Source organism: Varroa destructor, unplaced genomic scaffold, assembly GCF_002443255.2.
Source record: "Varroa destructor unplaced genomic scaffold, Vdes_3.0 BEIS01000004.1, whole genome shotgun sequence".
Lineage (NCBI taxonomy): Eukaryota > Metazoa > Arthropoda > Arachnida > Mesostigmata > Varroidae > Varroa > Varroa destructor.
In genome coordinates, this window is record NW_019211457.1 from 29988683 (window position 1) to 30007516 (window position 18834).

The window sequence follows — 18834 nt, forward strand, 5'->3', positions numbered from 1 at the left end:
GGTGACAAAAAGCTCAGCAGTATAGGCCTTATTTTACAGCTGGCAACAGGTGACGCTGGGGCTAAAAGAAGGCAGGTGCGACAGATGCATCGGCGCAGGTGTCAGATGCTGAAAGTTGATAGTCTGAGAACGAGGTATGGTATCATGCATTGGTTGAATTTTGTGGCGAAATTTCGAGGCTAGAAGCTCCTGTGGCAAAGCTTGAATCAGGCTAACAGGTTATTCGTGGCTATAGTGGCACCTGAAAGCCTGCCGATTTTAGAAGATACACGTTAAAAAAGCAGCTGGAAATTTATTGAACTATTGCAATAGTTGAGATTGGCTAGGGCCACGCTTAAGCGTCTAAGAGAGATGGTTGCTTCAAAACTTTACAACAGCTAAAAGCAAAAAGAAACCTTTGGCATAATAGGATTCGATGCTAAAAGGAGAACCAATATACATTGCAGTTCCTTACAATGAACAATATACGGTTCGGTTTTCAGCATATCTTCTTTCATTGATCTAACATTAGTGTATGTTAAGTGAAAGGTATTTCAAGGGAGTAGATGATTAGAACTACAAAAATGTTGCTCAAGCTAAGCAGATCGCGCAAGCAATCGAACAATAATACATTAAAACTTGAAGAACTTGTATATTGCACCAATCATATGGACTTGCCGCAAGCTACATAAGTTATTAGAAATACTTTTTTGAATCGAAGAGCTCACAATGGTAGCAGTCTGTGTTTTTGGGACTAAGGGCAACGCGAAGAACGCCTCTTCGACAATAGCTCGTTAGCAGCATACTTCTTGCTTGTTTCGCTCCGTCATCTCTTTCCATTGGGGATTCGTTTAGGTCGCTTGGCCTTACAGCCAAGAGGCGTTCTGGCATACAGTGTGACAATTCCCTCGATTTCTCATCGTCGCTGGCAGAGTTATTTTCTTAGATGTTCGACGCAGTTTCGATTCTCGAAACGAAAACTGCGAGTAGATTGGGAGGGAAGCCGAAACTAAGATCCGAATAATGGCTCATGGGCAAGCCAAACGTCCCCCTCCTTTTATCTTCTTCCTATCGTCCCGTATCTCAATAGCCGTCTGTACGAAACTTCAACTTAAACGCTTTGCCAAAAGCGAGCTTGCTTCTGGGTGCGTCAAGAACGTCGATTCCAACAGTAGCAGTAACAGCTACAATGACAGCTTGACTCGCTTGACAGTATAGCCTATTTCGTCGTCCTTTTTGTATTACGACACCACCTGCCAAAGCTGTGTCCAAAACGAATAGCAGGACCGTATCTGCAGTATGAAGAGCTGAAGGTAACCAATCATAGCTCTATCTAACTCGTGATATTTGTATATTGCACCTTTTCCCATCTGGACGAACAGAGTATCATAAGCTTTCAACCCTCACGTTTCTGGTCCTACCACTGTAACCGCTCGCAGCCGCTTTTGCTTTCTCAATTCGCTTCATCGACCCAGACGGCGTCTCATCATTGGCCTGACTACGCAGTCATTCAGTTGACAGTGAGTCCTTCGACGGTAGAAAAATGTGTAGCGATCACCGTTGGCAGGCTTTGCATCCGCTGGCGTTGTATAAAGCTTGTTGTTTTTCACTGCGCTATTTGTTGGCGACCCCCTTAAAATTTCCGAATATCCCGACCCATGATTGCGTCTATACTTCACTTTGAACGTGTAACGTTGCAGCCGTTATTCTTGAAGTTCGATGACGACGTTCGCTTGTCTCAGCCCAGTATTTTCCACCGCCCATTCTTTCCTCTATTCTCTCACGCGACTGCACGCTTCGACTGGCCGCGTGCATACTTGGCTATATGGCTGCTGTGTGTAAATCGTTCGTCTGGAAAGTGCACCTTTGTTTTTGGGCGTTTGCCGACGAGCAATGATGCAATGGAAGCGTCGGCGATGCTGGCTTCGGCCACAATCACCGCCTTTTGCCACCACCAAGGTATGGAAAAAAGAGGACACCCTGTCAGTTTCTAAGACCCAGCAGAACATCTGCGCAAAAGCTCGCGCACCAAAGGCAGGTGCCATACGTCGCCATTCTACGACCATGGTTTGAAAACAACGTATTACATCATAGAGTCGCGCAGCGCAGACCATAGGTTCCGCGCCGACGGGTATTGAAAAGCCATTTCAGCTTTTCATGAGGACCGCTGCTGTAGATGGTCGAGCTTCTCAACAGCAGCTCTTTCTTTTACCATCTTTCCGTTAGCGGTTGGTGGCGCTTTAAAGTGCGACGCTAGGACACCACCGAATGGATATACAGGAGGTTGTTCAGGGGCGACAGCGGCGTAGAACAGAAAAGAAAAAACGGTACGCGACCCGCAATATACTTTGGGTAGCCAGCGTTACTGGTAGTAACGCGCTGTTCATGGGCCGCTTGCCCTCCTTCGATGGAGTATAAAGCTCCCCAGGGGCTGCTTAACATATGAGCGAAAGGCAGACGGGTCAAAAGAATACTGGGAGGAAAATACAACGACCGTGAAGGAAGCCACGAAAGGGCGGAAGCCTCAAAAAAGAAGCGAACGCGTGAACAGCACGAGAAAAAAATTCGTCCAAAGTAGCGAAACAAAAAGGGGGGAAACAGCTGCTTTGCTGAAATGATGGACCGCCTCTTGATATGGGTTAGTCGCTGAAAATCTCTCTCGTCATATGAATGCAAGGCGTGTAGCATTGGGTGCAATAGATAAAAATCCTTTAAGAGGTAAATGTCGTCGAACAAATACTGAAGGAGACGATGCGCGGCAGAATGTAATTATGTGTAGAGAGAATGTTATAAACAAAAGCAATAACGATAATAATATAATATAGAATACGTCCACAGAGGTTACGTTAAGCGGAGTGACAAGTATTCAATCAAAAAATTCCGCTAATTCCGCTTAAAATAATCTTCTGTGCTCTGTCTTCTTAGCTTCAATTTTTTACCAATCAAAGGATGAGTCAGCTTTATACGCTACAGTCAATCTCACAAGATATGTAGTCAATTCCAAACAAATACTCACACATTACAACCTTTTTCTGGAATTTATATATAGTATATTTGAAATGGGCATTGTAAAAAATAATACGCAAATCTTTATTTGAAGTACAACCTAAGCAGTACCTATTCTATGCTCGTTCTTTACCCACAAATAGCATTGTTATAACTGTTTCGTTACATTTTAAACCTACGCAGATGGCCTACTTCTTTAGATACGAACAGAATCAAACTTCCTGCGCAACTGACGATTATTTCGTTAACGTTAGGTCGATTTTTTGTGTCTAAAAGGGCTTGCCAACTCTTCAAGCAAGTTCTTTCGAAACCATATCGTTGACCGTATTAACTGTGTGAAGCCATTCTAAGCTGGGGCTGCGTTGCAACGTTGTTTCATATCGGCGTTTAAATTGAGGAGATCTAAGCCCAGATGTTGGTTTGCCATGCCCACGGAGAAGCTGGGTTTGTTCACGGCGTGCTTCGGACATTAGGTGTTAACGCTTTGAGCAGCCAAAGAGAGGAACGTGCGGAAAAATATAGAGAGAGAGAGAGAGAGAGAGAAAGAAAGAAAGCCAACGTAGAGTCAAAGTGGTGATGAGTGGTGGCAGCAGCACTTATAATCAGTAGGCGTCTCCGGAAGAGAACTGGCAACGACAAGGGTATCGTGCACACAGGACTGGTCAGAACAAACGCGGCACACCATTTCTCTACAGGATAGGCTGGCTGGAGAGGGTAATTTATATTTATTGTCGCGACCACCACCAGCCACGCCGTCCGAGCGACCGACCGACCGACCCACCCTCATCCCACTGCTATGCTTCTTGACTGCTTTACCCCCGTCCCATCCCCACAGACTCCATATGCTCTTTACCGCCGACGCCCTTCTGAACCGGCACAGGTCAGCACCGATCCACAACGTCCGCCGCTACTACCCAATGACCCAAGGGCCTGGTTCGGCGCCGTTTCGAAAATGCGTTGCGGACGCAGAAAGGTGGATTGTGTCGTTTTGAGAGGACGTCATTGCTGCAACAGTCGTTGACGTTCTACTGGCGACCAGTCTCCCTTTCAAGTTAAATGTAAAATTGATAAGGTCTACTCGGAGTTGCCCTAGAGGTTGGAACAGCGATTTGCCTGGATGGGGTATCGTGTATTGCACTCATCGTCGTTGTGCGGTCGGATCATGGTAGGCCAACTTTTTCGTTTTATAAAGAAAACTGAAAGTAAGTTTTTCTTGTTTGTTTCTGGCTTGCGTGTTGCTCTCGTAACGACTTGTTTGCCCCTGCGACCTGCCTTTGGCGTTTTAGGATTTCGATTCCTCAAACACCGTCTCCCATTAAATCTGCGCGGACCTCCAATTTTGATCACGCTTTACGGGGCGAAGATTTTGATTTCGAATTGGTTGACTCGCCTCTTTGAGTCAATGTCTTTGATGACAGCGGCCATAGAGCTGGCTCGCCAACATCGGTGGCAGATGCAGTATCGGCCTAGAGGTGACACCCATAACGGACATCAGGCCCTAGAGTCTGATCTCGGCTAATGGTCTAGGGATCCGGATAAGGCCAAGTAGAAGGCGACCGGATTTAGACGAAGTAAAAGCAAAGCTTAGAGACGTCGTTCGCAGCCCAATACGAAGCTAAAGTGGGATTGCGTTAGAGGCGGTGGCTGGCGTCAAAGCAGTAACTAATGGAAGTTTAACGTCGTCCCATAACTCATGAGCATTACTTGTAATATTATAGATTTGATATCATTGAAGCGGACACCGTGTCCGTAAACATTTCAAAACAGCTTTGATAAAAAGCCGTATGAGAAGTGGGGGGAGGGGGTAAAGGGACTTGCTTGGAACAACTGCGCAGTATTCAATGACGAGGAGAAATTTTGGTTTCGACTTCAGTGAGATTGGAAAGCGTTCATGCGCCGTACGTTGGACAGTGAACTGTGTTGTAGGAAAGAAAACTTGCACATACCAAGTAATAAATTCAGTGGGGATCAACTTTGTAAACGGATTTGTTAACGGGTCACGCAGTAATGTCGTCGATGAGCTTGATCCTACAAATTGTAGTATGTTCCATTTGTAATTGGATTAACAATTTTTCATCATGCATGTCAGATCGACTTGTTTTATTTATACAAACATGCCTTTCAGAATTAAAACCTGCCTCTAAACCTGTTTCAGATTGTTGCTTCTGTTCACTTGCAGTTGCCTATTTCAGACATCCCATGTCTTAATCGATCAGTTTACTCAAGCAGCTACTTCCTTGTCGTTCAAACCATTTTTGTTCCATCGGAAATCTCCATCAGAAGTTCACATTACCGCAAAAATGTCTGCTTTTTTTTTAAACAACCCACTTTGTCACGGCCGTATGAAATAAACACCATCACAACATAATCGTCAGTCGCCGCGTCGTCCCTCGCTTATCTCTACCCACATCTGACACTCCCTTTTTTTTCTACACGTATTTTCGAACTTGATTAGCTGACTGGCTTCTTGGTTGTTTCGTCCTTTATCTGTTGCTCTTTCCGGTTTCTCTGCTCTATCTAGTAAAGTAACCCCAGCGCGCTTCGCCTTCTTACTCCAGGACTCCTGCAAACGAACTGACCTAGTGTAGCTTTCTCCCTCTCTCTTTCCTTCTCTGTAGCGGGACGCTCTAGGACCCCCGAGGGCGAGGAGCAGCAAATTGATTAATTAAGTATTCTAACCACGACTAGGCACTGTCTTCTCCTTTCTAACTAGGCGAGCCAGCGGGTGTATCATTCCGCCAATCCTAAGCAGCTACTTTGGATCCCACCATTCAGTCCGTAACTCTTAGCATCTTGTTAAATAGTTGGACTACGATGTAGTCGCTAAGTTTCTCATGCACTACCGCAATTCTCCCATTCTCTACTATCTCTGTCTTTGGCCTCCTTCCCATAGAATAGAGCATTTTTTTTACCGCTATTTATCAGCACGGTGTAATACTAAGCAAGGTATCGAGGCAATTGTTCGGTAGTTTAATCTATCACGATACTGACCTATGTCTAGCAGGCCATGTGTGACCAAGCTGGAGAAATTCTCCAACGAGCGGTCCTTAACAAAAGCTGCAAGAATGGACGCGCGGTAAACCTGATATCTGCGCATTTCACAACCCTGATGTAGACCTCAATTGTTAGCTTCCGAAGGATAAGAAACGCTCCATGGTTTTGTGAAACCACTTTGTGAACCGTAGCAGCAGCTTCAGCTTTATCTGTTATTACGACTTTTGTTCGCGTCGTTAATGTCGTTGTGGGTTGAGTCTGTACGTATATCACTAGTACAGTGGTGAACAGCGGTAGATATGGTGTGCTATATGTTTGCTACGGACGCGTTGTGGCTAGCCGATGGTTGCCCCTTTGATATAACTGCCTTGTTGAGTCCTCTGAAGAGGAAGTAGAAGAAAGGGCAAAGCTGCCGAGTGGCAGGGACAGGGATCGGTCATTTCCTGGCAAAAGTGGCCAAGGAGCTGGTTAGATCCTGCAAAATGGCAAAAGCTGGGAGACTTGATGGTGCCAGTACGAAGTGCACCTCATCAAGGCAGGACGGACCCCGGGGGTATATGCCGAGTTATTGGAGGTGCCGAGAAACTAGCAGCCCTCACGTTTGCACGAGCCTGACCCTTACGGAAGTCAAGCCACAGCCACGCCGGCGCTGCCTCGTCACTTTCACGCCCTTCAGTTCGGGACTCTCTCCAGACGCGAGACCGGATGTGCTGACCACCACCGAAAGGTTTCCCTCGAAGCGTTCCTTCGCTGAAGGGTCCTCTTTTTTGCCGCGTGACTTCCAGTGTTCTTACTGGCTGATAGAGCTCATGAAATAAAAGTGAACTATGAAATATAAGCAAATAAAATGAAAACTACAGTTTTTGGTTTAATTTCTACTATTTGAGCAGATTTAGCTTTCCATTTATGTTTTGCCATAAGATCAAGACAATACGTATATGACCTCTACCAAACATAGCCTTTTTATCTTAATAATCTTCTTTCGAAATTTGCTATTTTCAGGTAAGACATGCGCACGAAATGGAACAATTCTTGTGGTCTTAAGCGTAATCGTGGTTTTTCAAATCAACTCTCGCTGGTTATCGTGACGGTTGTATGCGAATCACGTAAGTAGCAACTTTACTATTTGTATGAATGGCAAAACAGGGTAGTTAAAAATGAGGACAGGTTCAATATTGTCAGTCACCATAAAGGATGCTGGCCTACGGTAAGAAAAAGCAATGCGTCTATGCCAAAAACCTTTAATACATTAATGTTCAGTTACGAGTAAGCATTGGAGATGTTCACTTAATCTGCGCTAACCTAAACCAGGCTGAACAGGCTGCATCGTAGAACTTGGAAGTGTTTTCTTTGGGAGTTGAAAAGAACACTTTGGATTGAAACGAACTATTATGTGGCCCTATGTAGCAGTGCAATTGTCATAGTAATGTACAGTCATATATAACTATTGTCGAGTTGTTCTCATGCGATAACAAACCTTTACCTATGAGCGTCCGGGCTCACGTACTTATTCGTCCTTTTTTAGAATATGATGGGCCTCACAACACACGTTGCTATTGTTCTACAGTTCTTAGTCCATCCTAAATCGATCCCTCTCTGACATCAATCGAAATTCTGTCGCAATAGAATAACTGCACTGCTCGGTCTATTCTTGTCACTTTTTTTTTGCTAGTCCATTACCCTAGTGTTGTCAAAACGCCGTGTAAAGACTACTTACCTTGCAACGCATCGGTATTTACCTTCGGCAAACCTTCCACCGCCATCTTGAGAATACACGATACTGGACTCAACGGCAAACACAAAAGCATCAAACATTTTCTTTAAAAAAAATCCTTTAAAAAAGACTTATCTTTGTTGAGTAGAGCTGAACGCGCTTTAACCACTGCCGATCGATAAATTGTTAATGTTAATATCTAAAAATGTATATAATTATCTAAAGATTTCTATTCTTCGAGTGTTTAACCTACATTTTACAGGTACTTGCTGTTTTGTTACCGTAGTGTTCTTTCAAGTAACAAATCTATATGTAACAATTCGCTATAGAGGTTGTAACTTATATTTTCGAGAAATAGTTGCAGAGAATAGTCACAGAGTATTCTGGTACCATTTGCTTTAAGATAAAATGATGATAAGTAGTGTAGTATAATCATCTTTAATTAAGATGATTATACATATAAGGCCAAATTCTGTGTATATTGATTTTGCGGACGATTCTATTATAATTAAACCGACCGAATGTGTACATTCTAAGGTGCCCCCAATAAGATGCTAAAAAATCGACAATTTTATATAATATTCAGCGAAAAAAATTAATAGAAAAATCTTTAAGCGTAATTAATAGCCATTCTTAAACGCTTCGCGTCCGATGGTACTAAACTTTAAGTTACACGAATCGTCCATTGCAAATAATTGAGACTAACCTGATAGGAGTGAAAAGAAATAGCCCTGACATAGAAAAAAAAACAAATCTAATAATACGATCGTACTTTTCATTTTTATATATAACTTATAGAGTCATTCTACTACTTATTGCGCTGCTGAAACGTCCCTCCCCGTGGTAAGGAGATTCTAGCTTCCGCTGTGTGAAAACTAATGTGGCTTTTTAAATAGAGAATTTGATTTTTCAACTATTTAAATTAAGAAATGCATAAATAATAGGGACTAGTGTGAAAACTACAAAGCCTGTGGGCTATCATATCGCACGCTGAAGTGGTTAAAAACAAACTGAGATTGAATGCAAAACGATAAACGAACTAAGTTCTATGTTGTGTACAAAAAATTAAAAATGGCTGAAGAAAATATAAAGGGTTGGGTACAAAGTATATATAAAAATATGCGGTTAACATACGCACGCAAATCCAAAACCAAAGCTAAATGTACTTCAGACATGTCAGTTTTTTTTATTAGTCATGTTTTTAAATTTGGTTAGGTCATATTTTACGTTTGTTATTGTTATTTATTAGAAAACTGTGTGATCTCCATCTACTCGTTCGTTCTTCTTCGAAAAGTAATCACTATAAGTTCTCTATTTCGTTCGTACAACTTCGGTCGGGAATCACAAAATTTAGCTATCTCTGTATGCTCTTTTTAAGTAATCCACAGGTCGTATAGGAGTTGCCTTGCGGCCGATATATTGAGCCTACGACAGACGTAAACATTCTCCCTTACCCACAACGCGTAGGAAAGGGCCGACAAGCAAGAGAGCTGTGATCGCCATAGAAGGTTCACTAGAACTACAATTGCCTACTTGCGCTATAAGCAGGAGCAGCGACAATACATCCATTATAGTATATTCTACTCGTTCCAACAACCCTGCATAGAAATTTGATCGACATGTGCTATTTGATTGTGAAGAGTCCACCTATCTGTTCGTTAATGAAGCACCTGTTGAGTTTTCTGCTAGATATCACTCGAAACACGAAGATAATCAAGACAACCTTGCAAATTTCAGTGCTGCGTTCGATTCTAAATACATTAGTTCGCTTCAAATTCATAACAGGCAAAACAGGGTATGTGCCTACACAAATGTCTGTTTCCAGTTTGGTAGACGGAGTTAGTAGGTGCTAGCAAGGCGCCGCGAGCCCGATCAGAACTGCTTCTTTCTATTTATCGACGAGACTTCTGTCAAAGTAACTCGCACAGTCTGACCAGCTGTTTACGTTTAGCTCGGCCGTCCAGCCCGCCTTTCGCGCAAAGGGTGAAGCTCATCGACGTTAGACGTCGGCCAGCAATCTGCAGTGTTGTGTTACAGCTGGGGCCCCGACGGTGGCGTCGCCAGCTGTTGGAGGCGCAGGTTGTTTCGGCAAATCCGGTATCTTACATCTCTCCAGTTTGTGACAAATATTAATATCAAACTGGTATTATTTCGTAACATAGATTAGATCGAGAGACAGCTGTAGACACCGAGTATTTCAAGCCTGATTCATAGAGTTCAAATCGGTGGCTGACACGATGCTGAAACTCAGAAAGGAGGGGCTTCGAGTCGCAGTACTGTCAGTAATGGTAGCTGTAACTGTAGCAGGTTTTGTCCAAACCACAGATGAATTCGATCGAGTTGTGCAAAACCAGCCGTATGCGCTAGTCGTCATCTCGAAACGTACCGGTTGCCCCTCGTGTGAACGCTACGAGAAACTATTGCAAGACAATCTCAAAGAGATGGAAGATACGTACCAGTGCTCTCTGACAATCATTCGTGATAATGCCGAAATTGAGAAGCGCTACAGGATCGACCGCGTACCCCGAGTGATGTTCTTTAGGGAAGGCATTCCCGCCATTTACCATTCTCCGGAACTTCTTCCTAGCGACCTTCTATACTGGGTACATAAGGCGCGCGACGCACGAGTCCAGATCCTCGATGACGCAATTTTCGAGCACCTCACTCAGGCAACTACCGGAGCAACAACTGGTGACTGGTTGGTAGCATTCATCAGTGAAGAAACCCCCGCTCTTCGTGCCAAACTCGAGGGCATCCAAGCAACGTTTATGGGCTATGCAATCAGTGTTGCGATAGTCGATTATAGGAAGAATATTAATCTGAAAAAACGTTTCGGTATCCAACAGAACACGCTGCTGTTTTTCAAGAAGGGCAAGATGTACCGTTTCGTTGGTAAGTTATGTTTTATTCTGTGATATCAAATGGGTTCCAAGGAGGATGTTAGGTAAATTATATGATATAGCATATTTACGTAACTTAGCGTTATGCTGTTTGTATGCATAAAATTTTTATTTATACTTTTAAACGTCTACCTGCCGTTGTGAATAAGCAGGCTGTGTGATAGAATCAATTTGATTACCTCCTATTTTGTTTCGATAAGTCCGCACTTAATATTTCCATACAGCTTTTGTTCGATATTGTATCTTTCTTCCGGCCACCGAAATCCAAGTTTCGACTTATTTTACCTGCATACTGATTAACAATTTGCGCATAATCATCAGCAAATGGTACCTTAAAAGGTTCCGATCTATCTGGATTACTAGCCTTATTCACTAATCACTTCATATCTTGTATATTAAATCTGAAATCATATATAATATTGAATGAACGAGAAGGGCAGGGTCATTAATGGGCCAAACATAAAAAAGCTTGACAACTCGATTTGTGTGATACTGGTTATAGTGTGGAGCATTACGTCACCCATTACAATACCGAGTAAAAACCATAGATTCTATGCCGACCACGTTACGGTCAGTTAAAACACGTCAGATAATTAAAAAGAGGGCAACGAAATGAAAGAAACCAATTTCACTTTTGTTTCCCTTTAATAGATCGACAGTACCTATTAATATTTGCGTGTGATACGTCAAATGTTGACATAAAGAGCGGTCGAACAACAGAGGCAAGCGTTCTATTATAGTGGCGTGTTACCTAAAGTTAAGCATCTAAGGCTTTGTTGAGTCTCTTAGCCTTTCCATATCGAAATGTTTACTGATTTGGTGTAGTACACTTCCACGATTCCCCAATGTCCTTCTTCCCTTACGGGAGGTCCCCTGTTAATTCAGTACACAATCTCAAGCCGCATGGAAGCCCCAGCCACAGATGATCACGAATCGCCACAATAGCCGGCTGACCATGACAGACAATGAGCAGGCGTTCGGGGTTTCGTAATCGGTGTGTTTGTCAATGAGTGTGTGTTTTTGCGCCTGTAAATCGCTGGGCGAGAAGAAAGCTGGAAGGCGAAACAGCAGAACCTCCGTATGCCATTGCCGTTTTCCGGCCTGACTGCCATAGCAAAATGATGATGACCCTTACGCCATTGGAATGAGTAAGACAGCAGTAAAGGCCTTTAGACGCATCCGTTTACTACTGGCCTATTTGCATGGTGGTGCATAAAGAGTCACGGCTCACCGAAGAAAGGACCCTGGTGCTGCAGGACAGCTCCTATTTGTGACTTCACCAAAGGAAAATAGCGTCCCGCAAACAGCACAGGGATGCTGTGATTTCTTGTTGGCTGCTAACACACGTGTTTCTCTCGGTTACACCGTTAGGCATGAACTACGTAAAGCATCACCTCAGCGAGCGCCAATTGTGTTGGCATCACCCGCAACTGAAGTGGCAGCCTGCAAAAACGGAATATTCCAAAATGCATCTGTGACCTGAAATTAAGTTTTTTTTTTCAGAATCTGTAATGCTACTATATAGAGTATCGTTACGGATCGAAAACCTGCACGTATATTTATGATGTATAATTTTTAGGAATGGCGCTGAGATCGAGTATAAAATTGCCATTGTGGATCATTGTACCTTTTACGGCGTTCCTTACATGGCCTTAACGAAGTCGCTCCGAATTGGCCGAAGTCATCTCAGTACTATTAAGTAATATTGTAGAAACAACGAGTGCAGTAGCTACGTGCTAAACATAAATAAGTTCGAGTAATTTCTACACACGCAAACTTAGACCCATTTCATAGCGTTCGAAAACTGCGTTTCAGTTTATCGTCCATTTGCTTGTTGCTACGACCTTTTCGTTAAATTCTCTACTTGGTTATCGATCCGGTCATAGTTACAGACTAGCTTAAATCAATCAAGAGTAAACAAATGAACTTCCAAGTAAAGCTTTTTTATAGCAGTCGTAGGGGGTGCTGATTCTTCAACTGGAACTCTTTTTGTTTCGTCTTTGTCGTCCCGTTCGCTGTCCATGTTAAATCCTTTTCGATAAATCGTGGATAGTTTGTTCTACGTACCCGTTCGGTTCACGGACTCGGAAGCGGGCTAAGCTGCTAGTAATATACATGCAAGGTTCGACGAAGACCATTCTCTTCGTTTTATGTAGGCTGTGGATAGAAAAAGCATTTCCACTGGAAGAAACCGATTACGATAAAGCAGCATTGAACGTAAAGGATGCAAAATTAGGCCTAGGCTTTTTTTTTTCAGTTTCTTGAAAGTACACAGGTAAAAGGGAATTTCGCATAGCCAGCGAGCTCCAACTCCAATGCTACGTGAGCCCTATTTGGTCAATTGTTGCAGTTGTTTTCCGCAGCCACGATACTCCTTAAAGTAACAATATTCACTATACCCGCCTGTATTCTATGGTGTGTTAAATTTGAAACCAACCATACTAACTCATATATTATAGCTATTATATTTAGTTAGCTACAATGGAAAAACATTTATTAGAAAAGTTCGATAATTAAGTACCTCTAAGGAACTGTACTGCAGATCAGATGTGCAGAGAATCGTATGTCGAAATTCGGTGTCGCTATAGATTAGCATTAATGACGAATTTATGAGATCAGCTAAAGTCATTTACCTTTCGAAAAATGTACAGCGATATAATATGAAACCCTGAGGACTGAAGAAGTGCATCCCTGTAGTAAATTATATAGATTCAATGCTATTATATATATATATATATATATATATATATAGATCTTTTTAACACTGCTAGACCTATGTTATAAATGCGCTGTGTCACTGAATTCACAGGAACGAAATGGGAGACTAAAGCGCTCATCGATTTTGTCGCTCAAACGTATCGTCACGTCAAGGAGGAGCCAATTCCGCTCGAGAGTTCAACTTTTGATTATATACTTGACGCTAGTGTACGCCTCATCCGTGACAGCATCCAGCCGCTGGCGCAGCAGTATTTACGAGATGTACACTGGTATCCAGTAGCGTTCGCTGGCGCCGTCATCGTGATTTTCCGAAGCTGCTCTTGCTTTAGGCGGGATGCTAAAACCAAACAGAAAAAGCAGTGAAAATTACGTAATGAGAAGGCGCGCTACATCGATTGATAAGGACCAAATTTTAAAACTGTTTGGATGAGAGTGTCCTGTAGGGCAAAATGGGACACGACACACTGAAGGTTGATTTGACAGTGGGTTGATAGAAGTGGTGGCGGCAAAGACGAGATGAGCACAACGAACTTATAATAGAACTATCGAATAAATCATGACCAGCGAAGAACGGTTAAAATGTTTATGTGATGGCGGAAAACGTTGTTCGTCAGTAAGAAAGACCGACAAAAAGACCTGACGACTTACATAAATTTCCATTGAGGATTCTAGGCAGGTTTTTATATATATATATCTATATATATATATATATATATATATATATATATATATGTTAAGTGGAGCCAATGGAAGAACGGTGATAAGAAATGATCAAGGCAGAATGGCGTTAATAAAAAAAACAAGGTTGAAAAATACTGGTGTCATGGCCGAATAATCTCGAGATTTCAGCGAACGCAAAACAGAGAAAATAGCGAAAAGAGAAGGGATCAACGACAGCGTCTTGTAACAATTTTTTACAAAAAAAAACATAAGGCAATAGCAGAGGTAAGGACCATTGCCGCAAATTCTGATAAGTTTGCTATGAGCGTACTTGAAATAGCTATTTTTGACATTTCTGATAAGTTCACAGTGTTCATTTAATGGAAGAAAGGTGGAGTTCTAGCACCAGCCTTTTTTTCTTTAACTTAAAACTTAAAAATAAGGTTAACATTAGCTAAGCGTTTAACTGTTGTCATCATTTATCAGAGAGAAAGACTGCATTATCGAATTATGAATTGTTTACAATTACACGCTAAACCGTAAGCTGTATTTCAAAAACGTATACTTCACTACCTGAATGACCGAAGCTCTTGCGTCCGATTTTATATGCTGCCCTGTTTTAATAGAGCGAAAGTTGCTTTTCTTCTAATTTACAGAACTTGCGTACTACATCTCGTGTCTCACATCGACAACTGCGTTATCGTCTCGATAATGAGATATTTAGCTATACACTATTGATTGTATCGGATTTGTTCTCGCTAAAACGTGATTTAGCTTTTTAACCACAAATGCAAGTTTTTTTAGTGAGATAGCTTTCTTTGTTAATAAACAATTAAATCAACTTCTGCTTTGGTTCCCTAAGTTAATTCAACTCTTTTTAACTTGAAATTCATCTGTATCATCGAGTTTATTGGCTTAAAAGAAACGTATTCACACTCATTACTCCCTAACGTAATAACGTTGCAGAAGGTTTAAGACTTCAACTATATAGATATATGTTCGACGTGTTAGATAAACTTTAGGACCTCAATTTAACATTTTTTTTTTGAACACTTTTAATTTACCAATTACTATTACATTTAACTTACGCCATGTTTACGTTATTTTGGGTTGTTTCGTGAAGCAATATTATAGAGAATGCATCTTTCTTGTGTCTGCGTTCACCTGAAGGATTGATAAGTGCGAATGCCCGACTAGTCGCTATTAGCCGGTAGTCCCCTAAACAACAATTAATCCACATAATAAAGTAACCTTTCTTAAAAATTGTAGTCTAGTATTCTTTATGTACTTTCCTGTAGGCATGTTCTGACTCGGTCTTTTTTTCGCCATTTTGCTCGAGTTGGCTAAAAAAGTAGCTGTATTTTTTCCGGATCTGCACGGATAGAATCGGGCGAAGTCGCCAGCGCTTTGTTGACTGACAGTTTAACAGCGGTACGAATTAGCACGCCTCGATTAAACATTTTGCCCATCAATCTCCTTGTTGTTGCCAGCTTTTTTTTGTGGCTTTTTACGCTTTCTTTCTACCGGCGCATCTTCTCTACCGCCGACGGTAGCGGCGCCACTAGATGACGCCTCAGCAAAAGCCAGCACTGAAACGGAGCTGCGGTTCTTGTGTTTTTTTTAGTCTACTTCATGAGGAACATTAAGCGGTCATTGACTCAATCATTCCTTTCGTTCTCCGCCATTGGCTCGTGTTAGATTGCTGGCTATGGAAAGGTGAGGGGTAAGCTCGGGATAGGCAGGCCTTCGGTAGCCATTGACGACCTGTGTTGTTGCATCGTAGACTTAACGGTGTCACATGTGTTGGCCATTGATAGGAGCTATAGCTAGGGAAGATCGTTTCGTAGTGACTTAGCTTTCTTGGTCTTCCTCGTTACGTGAAGCCACTGGAACAAAATCTAGCGACTGTAGTGAACGCTGCGCCGATTTTTGTGTCTTCACTGTTTGAAGCTCCGTTGTGACATCTCAAATTTGTGGATGTTACCGTTCTGCATCAGGTTCGACCAGACGTGGTATATTCGCAATCTAATAGCAACTGGCTTATTTTTTAACTTATCTAGATTTTGTGTTGATGAGAGTAGTATACTTTTACGGCTTGTTTTTGACCGAGTAGAAACATTTTGGCGATGCCCTGTTTTGCTACGTCCTGAAAACGGCTCTAACCCATGTGTTGGTCACAACCTTGTTTTGCCGGCAGCCCAGAAAAACTATATACGAGTGTGATCTTGCTGTTATCCATTTAAATCAATCTATCATTAAATACGTGTGTGTACTTCCGCGCTATCTGGTTAACGGCAAGTAACGATGAATATGGCTATTGAACGAAGTCATCCCGTGCTCAAAGCTGACATAGTACTGATCGTTTCTTGTGTCTATCACGCGGCAACGATTTGTGTGTGACAATTGGTATGCTTTTGGAAATTGAATCAAAATTTCGCAGACGTATTTTGGTTTAATGTAGTGATAACGTGGTTGCCTATTACATTTAGGCCTGTGATGCCCTATATCTCAAACCAGGCGTAGACGTATCGATTTGCAAGTTGTATAGATGTACTATTTTATACTTGTATACTAAGCAGGAATGATAGACAGGTTGGCAACCAGTTTTTTAATGTTTTCGTAGTATCTGGTGTATTCTTCAATGGTGAAGATAGATATGGTGTTTTTGGGGTCGTCCCAAAAAGGGCGCTCCTGCTCAAAAGATGCATAATATTAAATGTTTTTTCGTGTAAATCGGTATCAGGTGATTTAGAGCGTTCAGTATCCAGTTATCCCGGATGAACATTTTCTAGTCGCAATGGACGCTCAGTGGATCCACAAGCAGTATGCTCAGCTGGTACAGCTGATCAAGGAAACACCTGTTCTGCAGACGTTGGTCATTGGATCCGTGGTTTTCGCCCTTGTGCTAATGTTTATCTGTGGAATATTTCACACTGGACCGAAAAATCCGAGAGCGGCGAAGAAAAACACTTGAATTAGAAATTCGACAATATATTTTCAATAACTATGGAAGGACGAAGTTTATTGAAAAGCTGACCAGTTATTATAGATATTATGGCCTGCGCATATATCCCTAATTTAATGTCTATAAAGTGCGCTTTGTTGCTGATAAAGCTTGGATGAAATAAGGCATATATTATTATTATTAGATATGAAAGACGATCCAATCCAACGATTCATTACGAAAGGAGATCGCAAAGATTTACATCCCTTATGCATATTTCGTACATAGGCTATGACATAAATAAATGTGCAGACGCAATAGTGGACTTGATCAGAGCGCTGGACAATTGGCGTTTCCTTTTTTGTACGTTTTTAATGAGACTGTTCATTTAGTTATTCTACGTGCGTAACAACAAACACATTTGGTTAATATGGGTGACAGTAACAATTATATTGTATTTCACTGAACCATTCTCGATTTTTTTAACGACTTTAACTAATTAAAAAGATACGTTGTAATCCTAGTTTAATCGTAACGATTCACCTATTCTTGTGCACGATATCTGTAAAGCTGATCCAATGAATTGCACTTATGCCTAGGTAGCACAAACTAGTATAAACAAGCCGATAATTACGCTCCGTCTTCTCTCTACAGATGTGATTTGGATGACAAATTGTCGGATTCCCCTTCCGCCAGTAGACCTCCTAAATAAACACGGTTGTATTCATTATTGAATGGTCCAAAAATTTGGCACTGGTTGTTGGAGAATGTACATGCAAGATTTGCTTTGAAAAATTAAGTCAGTTCTTGTTATGCCATACACAGAGTACTCGTCCAGATGTAGTGATTTTACATCTTTTATATCCGTGTGGCTTTAACGTTCTTTGGATAGAAAGCTACGCTATAGAGAGAGAGAGAGAGAGAGAGAGAGAGAGAAAGTGTATGGTCGTGTAGTTTAGTCTAAATATAATATATGGGTAACACGAGTGGTACGATTTCTTGCAGTTATTTTTAGTCACTACGATTGTTTATATGGAACTTATATTACTATAATACATAAAGTACATTGCAAAACAAACAGCAGCCGAGGCTGGACGCAAGTTACAAGCTGAACAGCTGTAATTAAATCGAATGCCGTAAAGATTACAGTGATGAGGCCGAAGCGCGCACACACACTCACGTAAACAGCTAAATACATAAGTATATAGTATTAACCTTACATTGTTTTTCCCTGGCTTGTTCTCATTATATATACATGTTAAGAAATCTCTTAATAATTCGCGTGTCGACTTTAACAGATGTGAAATAAAGACTCGCTAACGTTTGTCCCACCCCGTATACACTACCATATATATAAGTATATATGACCACAGTTGCAACTATACCGGTCGGGCCATGTCGGTGCTGTATTGAAGGCATAACTGTTCTATATACAGGAGGTGAGCAACGCATGGTTCGCGGAAGGTGATTCCTATACGTTCGGTTGTCCTCAATACCATTACTCAGCAGCCATTTCTGTATGTTCGAGGGACTAAAACCGCCGCTTCGTCGTATAGCCTGGTCTTATCCTGGCTTAGCTTGGCCTGGCGTAGTTGGTCGGTTGGCTATATGTTCTTTGCATACGCCCCCAAATGTCAGCTTCCCCATTCCGATTTATGGCCTGACGGCGAGCCTGGGCAGCTCACTTCCACAGGTTTATTATTGGAGCCAACCAGCACCAGAGAAAACGGGACCAGGAGATGGAAGGCGAGACGGATCGAGCCTGCAAGGCAAACACAGCAACTAGACTTGCTTGGTCGTTAGTTGCCTTAGAAGGACAGCGTTGAACTAAGCGGTTGCAGGTCCCAAGCCCCAGGCAGTCTCATGGATAACGCTGCTCGCGTGTGATGCGGGCGAAACGGGTGAAAAAGCCAGGACAA

At 42.0% G+C, this 18834-nt stretch overlaps 2 protein-coding genes across 5 annotated transcripts in view; both read left to right on the plus strand.

The window, feature by feature from the left end:
* Positions 1–18834, plus strand: part of LOC111249514 (inactive tyrosine-protein kinase 7-like) — a 194101-nt gene that overhangs the window by 42708 nt on the left and 132559 nt on the right. The window lies entirely within an intron of this gene.
* Positions 9116–17261, plus strand: LOC147756066 (uncharacterized). 2 transcript variants are annotated; one of them, XR_015326794.1, is made up of 3 exons: positions 9136–10585; positions 13403–14256; positions 16715–17261. XR_015326794.1 is itself a non-coding variant. In XM_086987628.1 (2 exons), exons 1-2 carry the CDS (start codon positions 9931–9933, stop codon positions 13672–13674), a joined length of 927 nt encoding a protein of 308 aa, XP_086843754.1. In that variant the 5' UTR covers positions 9116–9930; the 3' UTR covers positions 13675–15234. The 2 variants fall into 2 exon arrangements, 1 of the variants encoding a protein (XP_086843754.1); XM_086987628.1 differs by lacking the exon at positions 16715–17261 and having other exon boundaries at positions 9116–10585; positions 13403–15234.